This window comes from Schistocerca americana, chromosome 5, assembly GCF_021461395.2.
Source record: "Schistocerca americana isolate TAMUIC-IGC-003095 chromosome 5, iqSchAmer2.1, whole genome shotgun sequence".
Lineage (NCBI taxonomy): Eukaryota > Metazoa > Arthropoda > Insecta > Orthoptera > Acrididae > Schistocerca > Schistocerca americana.
Window position 1 is genome coordinate 368,281,688 of NC_060123.1, and position 15,631 is coordinate 368,297,318.

The 15,631-nt window shown below is 42.9% G+C and overlaps 2 protein-coding genes across 2 annotated transcripts in view; both read right to left on the minus strand.

Moving 5' to 3' along the window:
- The window catches only part of LOC124616708, a 474,983-nt gene that overhangs the window by 443,724 nt on the left and 15,628 nt on the right, over positions 1-15,631 (minus strand). The gene's annotated exons all lie outside the window — the stretch shown is intronic.
- On the minus strand, positions 10,527-12,720 carry LOC124616707. Its single transcript, XM_047145051.1, has 2 exons — positions 11,842-12,720; positions 10,527-11,738 (listed from the first exon to the last, which is right to left on the minus strand). The coding sequence occupies exons 1-2, from the start codon at positions 12,026-12,028 to the stop codon at positions 11,524-11,526; spliced, it is 402 nt and encodes a 133-aa protein (XP_047001007.1). The 5' UTR covers positions 12,029-12,720; the 3' UTR covers positions 10,527-11,523.

A 15,631-nucleotide genomic window follows, 5' to 3' on the forward strand; every position in this document is an offset into this window, starting at 1 on the left:
CGGAGCTGGTTAAAATCACCCGGGCCATCTCCTTCAAGCAGTCCCCCTGGTTGAACGAGTATATTGATCTGAATACGAGACAGAGAACTTCCGCGTTGTCTGACTTTGAGAAAGATTTTTATAAATTAATGAATAATTCAATTTTCGGTAAAACTATGGAGAATTTGAGGGAACGACTTGTAATTTTTATTAGAACGCAATGGGATGGGCGTTATGGCGTAAGAAAATGCATTGCCAGACCACATTTTAAATGGGTCACCACTTTCAATAAGAACTTCGTTGCTGTGGAGATGGGTAAAACTGCAGTAGAGTTTACTAAACCTATCTATGTGGGGATGTGCATACTAGGCCTATCCAAACACCACATGTACAGATTTCATTATGAGTTCGCGAAAACTCATTTCGCAGATCATAAATTACTTTATATGGATACAGATAGCTTCATCTATTGGGTGAAGAACTGCGATCCATGTGAAGTAAGTAGGTGCCATGGTAATGAATTCGACACATCCTCATATGCGGCTGATAGTCCTTATGCTATTCTCCTGCACAACAAGAGGGTTATCGGTCTTATGAAGAATGAGTCGAATGGATTGCTGATTGTGGAGTTTGTACATCTACGGTCAAAAATGTATGCATATCACACATTGGAAGTTGCCACCCACAGGCAGGCTAAGGGTGTGCGTCGCACAGCATCGAGAGCCCTATCTATTGAAGACTATTCGCAATGCCTGTGCAGCGGTGTTCACAGTGCTGCACCACATACGGTACGGCAGACCAGTATTCGATTGATAGGACACAAGGTGTACACTGTACTACAGTCTAAGAATGGTCTGTCGCCTCATGACAATAAAAGGGTCATTTGTAATGACGGGATTGAAGCTCGTCTGGACTCACACTACCCACTTGTAGTGAGAGAAGGGGTTGGGGACTCTGATGAGTGAGTGAGTGAGTGAGGGAGAGAGAGAGAGAGAGAGAGAGAGAGAGAGAGAGAGAGAGAGAGAATGTGTGCAATATTTTTGTGTACTATATACACATATATCATAGAGAGAGAGAGAATGTGTGTGGAAGAGAGAGGGTAAAACGGAAAAAAGAATAAAATTTTATGTTTATGTTTGCACACCATATGGTGAAAACAAAAAAGAAAATATTGAAAAATAGAAAAAAAATTACATATACATATATTTGTTGATAGACAACGCATTTCTATGCTGTAAATATATCTATGCACCATGTGCATATTTCTTTTAAATGGAATATCTTTCAAGTTTTTCACCTGCCACTAACCATTCAGTCACAGTAGTTTTATTTCCATCCAAATAATTTTTTTTCTCTAGTACAGCTGTTTGTGTTGGATGCTTTGGAGCCACCCAATTACTTTAATAAAAGTATTTCAGCTGTCTGTGGTGGAAAACGTCTAGTGCCATCCAGTTCAAAAAATATTTAGAGCTGCTCAGTTAAGTTGGAAACATCCAATTAAATGTTGATTTTATTAAAGTATTTCAATGATAAATGTATATTTCAAACACACACACACACACACACACACACACACACACACACACAGACAGATATATAACTTGTCTCATTAAGTTGAAGCCACTCAATTAATTAATTATTTCACAGAAAATGTCTACTTCAAAACAAAAACAAAAAAAATTAGAGCCATCTAGTTAAGTAGGAGAACGTTAATCCACAGAGCAGCTCGGTTCAATATAGTCTGTTTGGGTGGAATTTCATTAGTAATAGTACTTAGCATGTAAGTAAGTTAGTCAATACCTCTGCTTTAGTTTTAAGTATGGCTCTATAACCGACATTCCCTTAGAGGAATCTCCAACATAGTGTTGGCTTCTAGCAATAATAATAAGTTAAGAGTGTCACTGCATTGAACTGAAATGCATCTCAAGAACTCATCAGTAACTAAATTGTAAACTCAAGAACTAAATAGAAATCAATAAATGAAAAAATTCGTTACCCTACATCACAGTTCGTTTTTTAAAAAACCCTAATCATTATGTTTTTGCTAAAATATATCTGTTTACATTCTGCAGTTACATCTGCATTGCACACATGGCTACATGACGTAGCGCCTTTAACACAAACATTTTCAGAGACTTCCCTGCAGGCGAGGGGCGAGGAATGTGAAAGTACACCTATTAATAGGACAGGTGGCACTACTCCCCACGTGACAGTGCACAAAGGCTGTGGTAAGTGGGTCAGACAGTTCCAGTGGAATGCATGTATAGATGGAGGCAGGTGTAGTGTCAAGGATAAACTTACTTGCTAAGGACGTAGGTGTCAAAAAGAAAAAAGTATACAATAATTTTTTGGGAAGACAAATTATTTATTTCTCATCCAACTTAAAAGTAATTTTACATTTTCATAGGCAGATACAACAGCACTTTTTTCATACATGTTCTTGAGGCTATGGATAGGACAGCTGTAGAATTCCAGGTCTTGAATAGAAGCAAATTTAAAGATTCGACGCTTCCATGAGATCTTGTCCTTCCTTCCCATTCACGCAGATGACGGTGTCCATGAGATCGAATAATTCAAGCGCAGTCACCATATGTTTATAAGGTATGCCAGGATCATTCCAATGAACTCCATGGTAGAAATGTGTTAACTACTTTTCACTCTTCCTTGTCTTAGCACACCTCACATGCTTGAAAGATCTTCGTGATGCAATGTTTGCTGAGAATGTCTCTATTATTCCAGCATGTTCTGTGTACGCTACAAATGCAACATCTTTAAATATGAACTGTCTACGCTCACCGTCATAGAAACCCTGAGCATCCGCAATGATGTTCACAGCATGACATGTCATTGTGAAATGCTCTAGGTACGGTGCAGCACCTATTCATTTATACAGCTTGTTACGCAACACCTGTGAGCGGGCAGTAGTTGATCACACGGTCATGTAGCACAGGAGCATACAGAGCAGTGTGTTCTGGGAAATTTGTCGATGATTCAAATTCAATTCGCTCATCTATAGGTCCAGACTTTACCTCATTCAGTTTTGAGCAGTCTATTGCGAAGATCAGTGAAAGCTCTTTGAACTTACATGGACTGAGTAGACACTCTCCTCCCTCTCCTTCAGCAATTTCATAGTAAGAAGGGCGAAACCTTGCATACATGTCATATGCTAGACTGTATACATTTTGATTCCATTGTCATATAAGTAGAATTCTGAATTGAGGTAGATTTTGGCATTAGTTAACTTGCAGTTGTCGAACATGGTGGAATCATTTGCTGTATTACCTCTTCTATCAGTCTGAAACACAAGTAAGATGAAACTAGGTGTCTCTAGATGGCTGGAGGTTTTAATAGCCCATGTTTGTCTGCTCACAGTCGGTAACACTGGGTACTCGAAAATCTTCCACGAGCGAAATTTCAGTGACAGAAGAGTACCTCAATTCAGGACTTTTAAAAGCTTCAAATGCTCGTCATCTGATACACTGGTGTGAGGCAATTTCCATATTATCTTGCTGATTGTGATCATATTCTCCTCTTGAGCTCCTTGAACGTATGAGTTATTATCTGTCGCACTCCGTACAAGAAGGAGTTCCTGTTTAGCGTTCATTACAGGCTGTCTCATGTCCTCAAAGTACCCCATAAGCATTATTAGAGGTGCAGCCTGTAAATTGCTTGTACTCTGCAACCTTTCTACCCTCTGGATCGTCTATGAAGCATCCTGCATTTTCTAAACTATGCAAATCTGTTGGTGATGCCGAGACATACGTTTTAAGGTATGTTATGCCGTCATTGTGTATATGTTTGATCTCAGATACACTGAGTTCATAACATTTCTCTTGGAACAGGAATGCTAAAGCGTTATGTGTCGCTGCCGTCGGTTTTCTTGAATGACTCCCCTAGATCTATGAAACTCTTGCATGGAAGCGTGACTACGTCTTGGTGCTGGATGTCAATCCTGATTTCATCGTTCTTGTTAAACGTGGTTGAAGCGTAACGCTTATGAGAGAAGTATTCCTGACATATAATTGGTTCATCATACTCTACTGGACTGGTTATATTGAATGAGGACGTCACTGCATGGCTTCAGGCCAACTGATTTAAGAAACTCGTAGTTCGCATGTGTTATCACTTAGCTGTTCAGTAGAGAGGTGCGATGCTGTGGATTGTGTGCACTTGTTTTATACCGTGATTTCCTCACCACGAAAGTCGACAAGTTGATTATTCTGGTCCACAATACGCAGCTCCAAATAGTCCAAAGCCTGATCTTTCACTGGAAGGTATATTGCACTGGCAAGGGTCTCAACAGTCTTACACCCTGTTGGAATTGATGGGAAGAATCTGTAAATAGTGTGAATCAGACTAGCATTGAGCTAGGAGTTCGTTGCAATGTTACACTCGACATTGGATTGTGCTGACAGGGATTATGTCCACTGTCTCATCTGACTTGTACAATTTACTTGGAACCTTCTTCAAAACCTGCTCTTTTGTGAAACCCAGCAGGCGCCCTATTGAACCTTTCTGGTTAACGTCAATTGCTGCATTTACAGTCCTTATTTCAGATTTAAGTGTACTGATGTTTGCACCTAGTTCAATACCTTTTCCAGACTGTTTTAAGACTTAATTTAAATCATCGATATCATATGCAGCTGGTTCTATTTCCACAATATCTTTTTCACCATTAATATCCAGATGCAGTTTACTGTTAGCCTCAGTGATATTTGGGATGCTGTTGTACTTCTCCAGTCCAATCAATGCAATACTCCATTCACTAATGCTCAAATCAATTGGTGGGAAGTAATTCACATGCAATAAAGATGATCGTTCTTTTAACGTCAAAGTGTATGACGTTGCACCTGAACCTCAACTGATGAATGAATGTTTAAACCTCATCCTTATATAGCATGCTTCTTCTTCTTCTTTGTGAATGTCAAGAGAAACATGATGCATAGATGTCCACAGAGGTGGGTATTAAAGTCCTGATAGCGTCGATAATTGTAGAGCACACGTCTCATCTTCTGTGAGTGAAGTATCGTTGTAATTCTTCTGGTGGTTGCAGGTCACCAAATGAGTTGAAATAATAGACGGTATCTGCATTTTTCATAACATACGACACCCAGTGGGTGCCAGGGCCTCCATCAACATCCAAATTCACAATACCGCATTCACCAGTTTTTCACATCGTCTTCGGTAATGGATCCCTCATAAACACACTACGGAATCTTAGGATCTTCAATTTCTCTCTAACAAACTTGAGATGACCTGTATTAGTGTTTGGTCGATCTGGTAGGATGGCTAATAGGCTTTTTTTTAATTTATGAATAGGCCAAGCCCTTTCCTGTATGGTTTCAAGTACAGTCCTTTTCGAATGGCTGCGGCTTCCATCATGCTGTTGTCTTCTTGCCTCTTCTAACTGTGCTTGGGAGTTTTGCTCGTTCTTGACCGTTCGAGCAATAGCTGCAGCACCACCAGCAAGGGAACCTACCACCGAGACCGCGGAGAGGGCTGCGATGAGAAATGGAATAAACCCACTGGATGTCTTGGGTATTGGTAGAACTCGAGGTGCTTTACACGATCCTCCTCTTCTTCCTGCATCTTTCTGCTTCAGTTCGTTTTTAGCTGCATACATCGCTGTCAGGATACAGTTCTTCAAACAGCCCTGCTTCCCGCCCTCCTTCTTCTTGTTTAGTGCACAAAGCCCAGCATTCATAACTCACTTGAAATTCATCACTCCTAAACCCAAATTGATTTTTCCACACGTGGTTTTTATCAAATGCAAATCCTGTGATGCATTGACCTATTCAAACATCCTTTCTTCTCCGTATCGCCTTGGCCTTATCATTTAAAATCCTATCTGCAATGTGATGACTTGATAGCTCTTTGTTTGCAATGTATGCAATGTCGTGTTCCATACACACTTCGTCGAGCAGATTAACCACCTTATCACCTTGCGCCAAGTGTTTCTGAAGCTTTGTCCCAGGTCCACAGTAGTTATACCCAGGGATGTGTAATTCCACTGGTAGTTTGTCTAGAATACCACCACCTCCTCTAGTGCGTGTCCTAGCATGCATGTTATGCTACTATGGTGGTTGTGGACTATGCGTGCCCATAATATAGCAAGTCATCGGCGTCAATCTAGCTGTTTTGTGTAGCAGGAAAACCAAGCCATTTAACTAGTGCTTTATTTCCCCATCTCATAACTCTCTGCACAGGAAAAAACATTCAGTTCTGAGATTTTCTGCAACTCCTCAGTGTAGAAGCAGCCTGCAATTTCTTCACCTTTACTATACTTCAATATATAAGTTCTAGGATTTGTTCCTTGTACCTTTGAAACTAAATATCTCAGTTCACCAGATCGGTAGGTATGATTTCTCAAATGCCGTTTTGTGTTTTGAGATATGCACCAAATCACCTATGTTAAATTTCTGTTTACGTGGATTCAGCATCTTAAGGCGACAGTACACCGTATCCATGAGTCTATTACCACGAACATCGATTGGTCTCATTTTTATTATGCTATGTTTGGTTCGATTATACTAAGCAATTATTTCTGGGCGGATATCCATCCATTTGCATGAGCCGTGTAGGTTAAAATGCATCCACATTCGACCTTTTATTGTTCTGTTCAGATGCTCCACGATACTTGCCTTCGAGTGAGTGAATGTTGAGTAGTCATGTATTCCGTACCGATGCATCACTGTCTTGAAACAGCTATTGTAGAACTCCCAACCGTGATCGGTTTGGAGGTTGTCTGTGCATCGATTTGTCCGTCTGTAGCAAGCGCTCAAAAACATCGGTGACATTTCGACCCGTTTTTGTTTTGACAGGTAATGCCCAGGAAAATTTGGATTATGTATCAATAACCATTAAATTATATTTGAATCCATTATTCTCATGTGAATATTCCCTCATATCTACAAGATCAGCTTGCCAAAAGTCATCCAAACCTTTAATCATAACATGTGGGCGAGGGTACGTTTTTCGTGCAGGTTTGTGCAGTTCTCGAACTACTGTCTCCATACTTATTCAATGATACCTCTCTCTCGAAGCTTGGAGATTATCGAGACAACCTCATTCGAATGAGCTGTATTACCTGCAACAGCTGATGTCATGAGCAGCCGTAGTCGATCTATTAGTATGTTGGAGTCGTCATAATATATATACTATGGGATTCGATTGTTCACTGCTTTATGCTCAATGGCAATACCATAACCGCTGCTGCTGTTGTTGTTTTCGCCTTCAGGTATTGGTTTTATTTTTTGTTGCTCAGGCTTTTCATGTTCTTGCATACACCAGTCATGTGCAGTGTTTCACGGTATGTTTCCCTATCATTAACTGAATAATTTATAGGTTTCTTGGTAGGTCTTAGGAAAATAAGATTCATTAAGCCAGGTGTTCGCTCAAACTACCTATCACCAATCTGCATTGTGTCATCAGTTAAAGTTATGGGATTTGTACCCTACATGTACGGTCTTCCCCTGCTAACGCCAAATGTTCTATCTATCTGACCGGGGGTGTGATGAATAATGAATTCATCAATGGCAACACCCTCGTTATCGTGTGTTTTTGTTTTTGCTGAGAGCTGTTGGAGACATTCAGTAACCGGCTTAAAGATCTCTCTTAATCTTTGCTGTGTATCCGTATGCCCTAACCTTGGCAACCGCAATTGCAATTTCTCATGAACTGTTTTATGGCCTGAATCACTTTCTGCTTCATCAACATCTCTGTGTATACTAATCAGACATCTCTGCAGCGTGAGGCTTTATATATCCAGTCATTTTCTTCCTCCTCTTACTATGATCCCGATCGCCCTTCTCAACAACACGGAAGTCTACATCTATTTTCCCCTCAATAGCCCTGACCTTTTCAGTTAAGTACGTTACTTTCTTACTGGCTTGATTAACTAGCCCATTTAACGTATTCACCATTCTCAGAAGAGTCTGGTAAAACGTCTCTAGTTCTCTGCGCATACCTGCAACTTTATGCCCAATAGCCTAATTATCGCATCCATGTACAGGCGAATGATCTGTCTGTGTACACCCATACTCTCGGGTTGAGAGGGAGACATACATGCAAATTTGTCCATGGTGTAGCACAGACTGATGTACCAACCTCTCTTACTGTGCTATATTTGCAAAAACTCTTGAAAGTTTCGCCTGTACCCACCATCATTCAGTTTTCTTGTTTTATCAATAACGAGAAACCCATACTGTGAATGATACCAGCAATCTGCACATACCTTTACAAAATCATTGAACGACATGTCCGTTCCGACATGTGCCTGGTAAATGTGTTTTAAATTCCAGTTGTCTTTTTTGAAGGCTATAATGAGGTTTGCGTTATCCCTAACCAACTGTTTGGGGATTCTGAAACATGTTTGACTTAGATAAAATACATCAGCACCCATATGACAGACGAAAGAGAAATATTTGGGAATTTGATCTTGGTTTTCCACAGCAACATCCTCAAGTATGAAGACAGTATTTGGCTTTGCTTTTTCAGGTGGAGGGATATCAACACTTTCACTGAACGTCATATATCTAACACCATTTACACTGCACAATATCTCATGCAACAGCTGACACTTGGGTTGAAACTGTTTTTGAGAATACACAAACATGTTCAAATCGAACCCCATCTACATGTGTTAGCAGAGACATGCGGACATTAGTCTTCCCACAATTGGATGGACCTACAATAATGGCTAATATATTATCAGGAAGGAGAACTTCGTTCTTCTTCAGGTCTTAATTTGCATCTTCACAGGACCAGTCACCGATAACAAAGTCCTTGTGGCGAGAGTGTTTCACCCAGCCTGTCATGATACTAACTATGCCAGGTACAGACAAGTAGTTGGCATATATAGAAAAATACACTTGAAAGGATAATAATATGTGTAGCCACTATAGTTCCACCACATAACCGACTGAGCTATATTGACTACACAGAGAAAACAGCTATATATTTTACCCATGAAGAGTAACTTCATCAAGGATCATCTCACTAACTCATATAGAATTGAAAAAAATTAATAATTGTAATACTTTGATTATAATGAGAGAGGTATGAAATAAAACACAAACACGGTTTGAGATTATATATACATAAATTATTTATTTAAATATCATACATGGGGTGGAGTATTACATTAATATCATTACAATCTGCATGTATCTTCTTCTTCACACCTGTACAGTATTTACCAAATAAACTTTTTTGACAAGCGATAAATTCAGCAATAAAGCAAATAGATGACTCGGGTCAACGGAAGCATCCGATTCCATCCATTGGCATTGGCCCGAGACATATGGCTGTTGTGTGTGATGTCACGATGGCGCGGAGTTTAGTTTGTGAGAGTGGCGTGTTTGTAGTTGTTGTTTTGATGTGATCGGTGGTGATCTCTGGTGGTGTGTTTATGGGTAGCATCTTATGTGGCATATGGGGTTCATTTGCGTGGCAGCATTGCACGTGTGTGGTAACGGTGGTGACTGCTTTCAGCTGTATATTTTTCAGAGAGATAATGATTTTGGTTTTGCTATGTCGACATTAGTGTAGTTTTTTTTCTGTTCGTCGTCGTGTGTGAATTTTGGTAAATAGCTTGTTTATGTCTTTGGTACGTATGGATATGACTGACAAGGTTAACAGTTTTCGGTTGTCACTGTTGATGGGGGACAGTGTGTTGTCTCTAATAAAATTTCTTCAGCTATTCTGCCAGTTGGCTGAAGTCATGAAGTGTTCAGTGTGTTGTTCAGAAATGAGGCTTACTAAAGTTCTGGCGTCTTGGACCAGGGACAGCTACATGTGGAGACGACGTAAGGATGACAGGTCAAGGAAAGAGTTCAATTCCAATTTTGATTTTCTAGATGCTTTTTTTTGGGTAGGATAAGTGTGGTGGTGGTGGTGAAAGTTTTGAGATTTATGGTGTGATATCAGTTGTTACTGTTCAAATGTGTGTGAAATCTTATGGGACTTAACTGCTAAGATAATCAGAACCTTAGCTCACACACTACTTAACCTAAATTATCCTCAGGACAAACACACACACCCATGCCCGAGGGAGGACCCGAACCTCTGCCGGGACCAGCCGCACAGTCCATGACTGCAGTGCCTTACACCGCTCGGCTAATCCCGAGCAGCTTGGATGTTACTGTTGACCTATGTAGGTCAAGGGAAGTGGTCGATTCCAGGTGATTTTTGTGTGTAGTGGAATTTGGGAAGGTTGTGGGGTCTTGTTATTTTAGTGCTTTTTGTCGTTTGGTGTTATGGTGTGTGTTTATATTTAGTTTGTCCGCACCCAAAAACCCCCAATTTCCCCCATTTGTCCCATTAGTTTCATTATATTTTTGGAGGAATGTCTGTTTGGTGGTTTTTCGATCTATTTTCGTGTTTGTTACGTTCATGTGATGACATCATAGGAGCAGTATGGGAGTTGTTGTGAATGGTCGTTTCCGCCGTATTGGTAACGTCACTGGTCAAAGCAGACGGGTGGAATCGGATGCTTCCGTTATCCTGATGACTCACAGTACTCAGATTACTCAGGTTTTTCACACACACACACACACACACACACACACACACACACACACACACACACACACACACACAATTTAATCTGTTTCTCTTTAGGTTTAGCATTCATTTGCGAACAAAGGTGTTGCTTAAGATTGTCAACATGTATACTATACATACGTAGGGAGTTTACAACATCACTGCATGCAGAGTCTATGCTGGCAGCCAATGGTTCAGTCTGTCCTGTGCAAGACGAATGGCAATGTCCAGACTGTATAACTTCATAACTGAGGCACGTCTGCCCCCAGTACCTGAGAGGTCAGTGCGACAGAATGCCAATCCTAAGGGCCCAGGTTCGATTCTTGGCTGGATCGGAGATTTTCCTCACTCAGGGATTGGGTGCTGTGTCGTCCTAATCATTATCATTTCATCCCTATCGACGCACAAGCCTTCAAAGTGGCGTCAAATCGAGAGACTTGCACCCGGCGAACGGTCTACCCGACAAGAGGCCCTAGTCACACAACATTTATTTACTTAGGCATGTCTTAGATAAACACAGTCTTAGATAAACACAGCTGCCACCCAATTTCACACATAATGCACAGTCATCATACCCTGTTGTAATAGAAAGTGTCACACCAGTAAGGCAAATGTCTGGGGAGAACGAGTTGGATAATACTCTGTAGTCATCTGCTGATTGATGTAGCTCTCTGCACGACATATTTCATCCCAGTCGAACTCAGAAATTGGCACTTTAACACATTTGGATACATTTTCAATCTCCATTCTCACATGCAACCCCCAGACATGATGCTCTTCTATAGCAATGTTCACATGTTTCGACCCACTGGGAGTTAAATTGCATGTGGAGGTCAAACGTGTAGGTGAACTCGACACCTTCTTATCCACAGTATCTGCACTCCGTGGTTGCACTATCACAGAAATGTTCTGCCAGGATGGGCCATATGTTGGTGACCAGTATTGACCTCCATCTTGTTGTTTAACACTACCAGCGACAGCATTCGATGTGTCGGGTGCAGATCAGTTGTCCTCATCACACAAATCAATGTCTGGGACAGACAACAGGAACTCCTTGTCCTGCTCCATCAATTGTGCCATGTGCGCTACCGGATCCCACGTTGCCCCTACTGGTTCAGACATGCTGGAGGCTGTTGCTGTAGGTCTCGATGAGATGGCAGCCAAGGTGGCTACAGGCCTGGATGTGGCCACAGAGCTTGGCATGTTGGCCCTCGATCCTGTTGAACAAAGACGAGGACCAAGACGTGAAAACTTTGAATAATAATAATTATAATAATACTAAGGCTAAGCAGAGAGAATGATGTGATATGGGATACTTACCTTTCCATTTAATCCTGTTCAGCATGACTGTGCTGTGGTGCAACTGCTGTTGATGCCTCATTGTTTTTCTTCTTCTTCTTCTTCTTCTTCTTCGTCTGATGCTGCTGATTGACTGAACAAGACTGAGGCCCCAGAGCTGCTGCGCCTCACCTATGTCTCCTACAATGACATCACCAGATACTACCATCCTATTGGCTGAAGTCTAGCATGTGACCAGATTAAGTGCTCCTATTAGTTCCCACCATTTCACCCACCATCTTGGGTTACGTCACAGAATGAACGATCACGTGCTCTGATGGTGGCAGCATGTACTAGACCACTTAGACCTCATGGAGAATACAGTGTATGCGGCCATCTTGGGTAACTGTACTCGCATCATCAGATGACGTCATGAGCGACAGTGCCCTCTAGTGACTACTGGGCACTAGACCATGTGGTGAACACAATGTATGCAGCCACCTCGAATAACGGTAGTCACATCATCAGCTCATGTCACGGCAGCACTCTCTGGTGGTGGTACTGTATACTAGAGCCGGACCTCGTGGTGAACCCACTGTTTGCAGTCATCTTGGCTAACAGTACTTGTGCCATCAGTTGACATCATGGCAGCCATGTTGGATTATGTCATGGGACAGATGACAGCGCCCTCTGGTGGTGGTACTGTGTACTAAGTCAGTTGGAATCTGGAGCTTGTGGTGAGCACACACACTGCATGGCTGTACTGCATGAAATAAAGACTTCAGTTCGAGTCCTTTCCCCCCTCCAGTTCATAGGAAGAGGTGACTTAGGTAGTCCAATCCCCCCCTAGTAGAGATAGCCCAAGTGACCTTGCTTTACTGCCAAAAGCTAAATCAGTATGGCCGGACGCGGGATTGAACTGTCGACCTCCCGAATGCGAGTCCAGTGTGCTAACCACTGTGTCACCTCACTCAGTATCCATGTTAAGGGTTTAAAGTCCTGTCGACATCATGATCGTTAAAGATGGATGATGATGACGATTATTTGGGTTGAGGGGATGCTCGACATCACCATTGCACTGATGAGAAGTCAACATGCAAATCTCATGGGTGGGGACTATGGCTGTACCCACATGTGGAGTAGTTTATAATGTATTAAAGTCTGTCGCCTTTCCCCACCACTTTAGGGATGAGGCCTGACCGTTCACAACATTTCACTATTCCTGTAACACTGGTATCGGTATCTATCTCTGAGGACGGCGGGCATATCTCCAGTGAGACCGAGGCCTGCCCTAATATCCGTATACAGGACACACATAGCCACAATATGCTGAACTGAAAGTGACATGCCACAAACTTCACAGAATGGTGGATCCTCCCGCCGGAGGAGGAAGCCACATGTCAAAGGACTATGCCTGATGCACAGTGCGGTAAACAAAACCTTCCAGCAGCGAGGCTGACAAAGTTCGCCAAGCCTTTGTGGTCGATTTGAGCAACTGCAGTTTGTTGTCCATCACCTGCAACCATTCAGTCTCCCATTGACGCATGATGCATCTGTCAGAGAATGAGATAATGGCGTGCAATGGGATGGGACATTGATGGAGAGCACTATCCCAACATGCTTCCTTGGCAGCTTTGTCAGCCATGTTGCTACCCTGTATCCCAATGTAGCCAGGTACCCAGCAAATGATCACCACCTTGCCACAGCTTTGTAGCTGCCATAAGGAGTCATGGATGAGCTGAATCCACGGGTCTACTGGATACATTTGGTGAAGTGCCTGCAGCACACTAAGAGTGTCGGAACAGACAAGAGAACAAGTATGGTGATATCTGTGAACCCTCTCTAGTGCCATCAGAATGCCATATAACTCCGCATCATACTTGTAAATTGTTCTGGAAGATGAACTTTAAAAACCCTATAAGGGAAAACCGCAGAACAACCGAGTGCATTCCTCTGCTGGGATCCATCTGTATAAATAACGATAAACAATGGCATATAATTAAAATAGATGAAAACAAAGTTGTAAAAACCAAATCTGGGGTGCAATTTTTCCTGTACTGTCTCAATCTTAAAATCACTTTGGGCCTCTGAAGACACCAAGGCAGCAGTGCGTTCCATCCCTGGGTGTGTATTTTCATGCCCAAGATTGGCTTAAAAGAGGGGTGTCTTCACGGCACAGGAGGTAATCACAGGTCGCCAAAGTGTGGCCAATGTGGAGCCGGCAGAGGACAACTGATTATCAGTGGTAGAGCGACCCTGGCGGAAGCCACCGTGACATGGAGCCAGTAAGCCATGACTCCAGGACCCAACCCAACTGCCCTGTGAGAGGCTTGCATGGAAGACTTCCACACACTCATAGTCTCCTTAGTGACACACAGTTTACTGTGCATACTGATATGCCATTCCACCTCCCAAAGCCGAAAAAACCCTGCAGCATAAGTCATAATGCAGGTCAGGTTCAGAGATGCCCATCTCCAGAAGCGGTTTCCGTGTAGCCTGTTTGGCCAGCCTGTCAGCGAGTTCACTGTCTGGGATTCCGACATGTCCTGGTGGTCACACAAACACCACTGAACGACGGAACTGGTCCAGGGCATAGATAGACTCCCGGGTGGACGCCACCAAAGGATGGCAAAAGTAGCACTGGTCGATAGCTTATAGGCTGCTCAAGGAGTCAGTACACAGAAGAAACAATTCCTCGAGGCATGAACGGATGTACTGAAGTGCACGAGATATGGCCACCAGCTCTGCAGTGAATACACTGCAATCATCCAGAAAGGAATGCTGTTCAAAATGGCCTGTGTGGACAAAGGCGAAGTTGCAGAAGTCGTCTGCATAAAGACAAGGAGAGATGGAGGGCTGAAAGCTGCTGCTAGACTGTTAATGGCCACTAAAAATAGACACACAATACGGAGCCCTGCGGGACTCCATTCTGCTGAATACAGGGAGCTATGGGAGGCACCAACTTGGACATGGAAAGTACAAAGTGACAGGAAATTTTGGATAAAAATTGGGAGTGGGCCCCGGAGACCCCACATACACTTTTCATAAATCAAAAAAGATGGCAACCAGGTGTCGGCATCTGGAAAAGGCTGTTTGGATGGCTGGCTCGAGGGGCACAAGATTATCAGTGGTAGAGCGACCCTGGCGGAAGCCACCGTGACATGGAGCCAGTAAGCCATGACTCCTGGACCCAACCCAACTGCCGACACACCATAGGTTCCAGCAGCTTACAAACAATGTTGGTGAGGCTAATGGGACGATAGCTATCCACATCAAGCGGGCTTTTACCAGGTTTGAGCACCAGAATGATAGTGCTCTCCTGCCATAGCGATGGAAACTCGCCATTGCACCATTTTCAGTTGAAGATGATGAGGCCATGTCGCTTGTAGTCAGATGACAGATGTTTAATCATCTGGCTGTGGATCTGATCAGGCCCAGGAACCGTGTCAGGGCAATGTGCAAGGGCACAGTAGGTCACACGCCATATATGGTAACACTGGGAACACCTGTTGGGGTCTGGTACCTGAAAACACGTTTGATCTTTCCCCAGACTCAGGAAGGTGACTTATGACACCCAATAGTCGAGAGGTCTCTCTCCCAACACTCCAACTTCCATCGTTTGATAAGTTGGGGAACGCGGGCATGGAGTCGTTTAAAGACTGTAAGGTGCTCCAGGGAAGGATGCCGCTTACACCGCTGTAGAGATCTCTGACACTCCTTAATTGCTTCAATGACTTCCGGCGACCACCAAGGGACTGCCTTTCGCCAGGGAGACCATAAAGAGCAATGGATCGCGTTTTCTGCAGCAGAAAGGTTTGTTGTAGTCACCTGC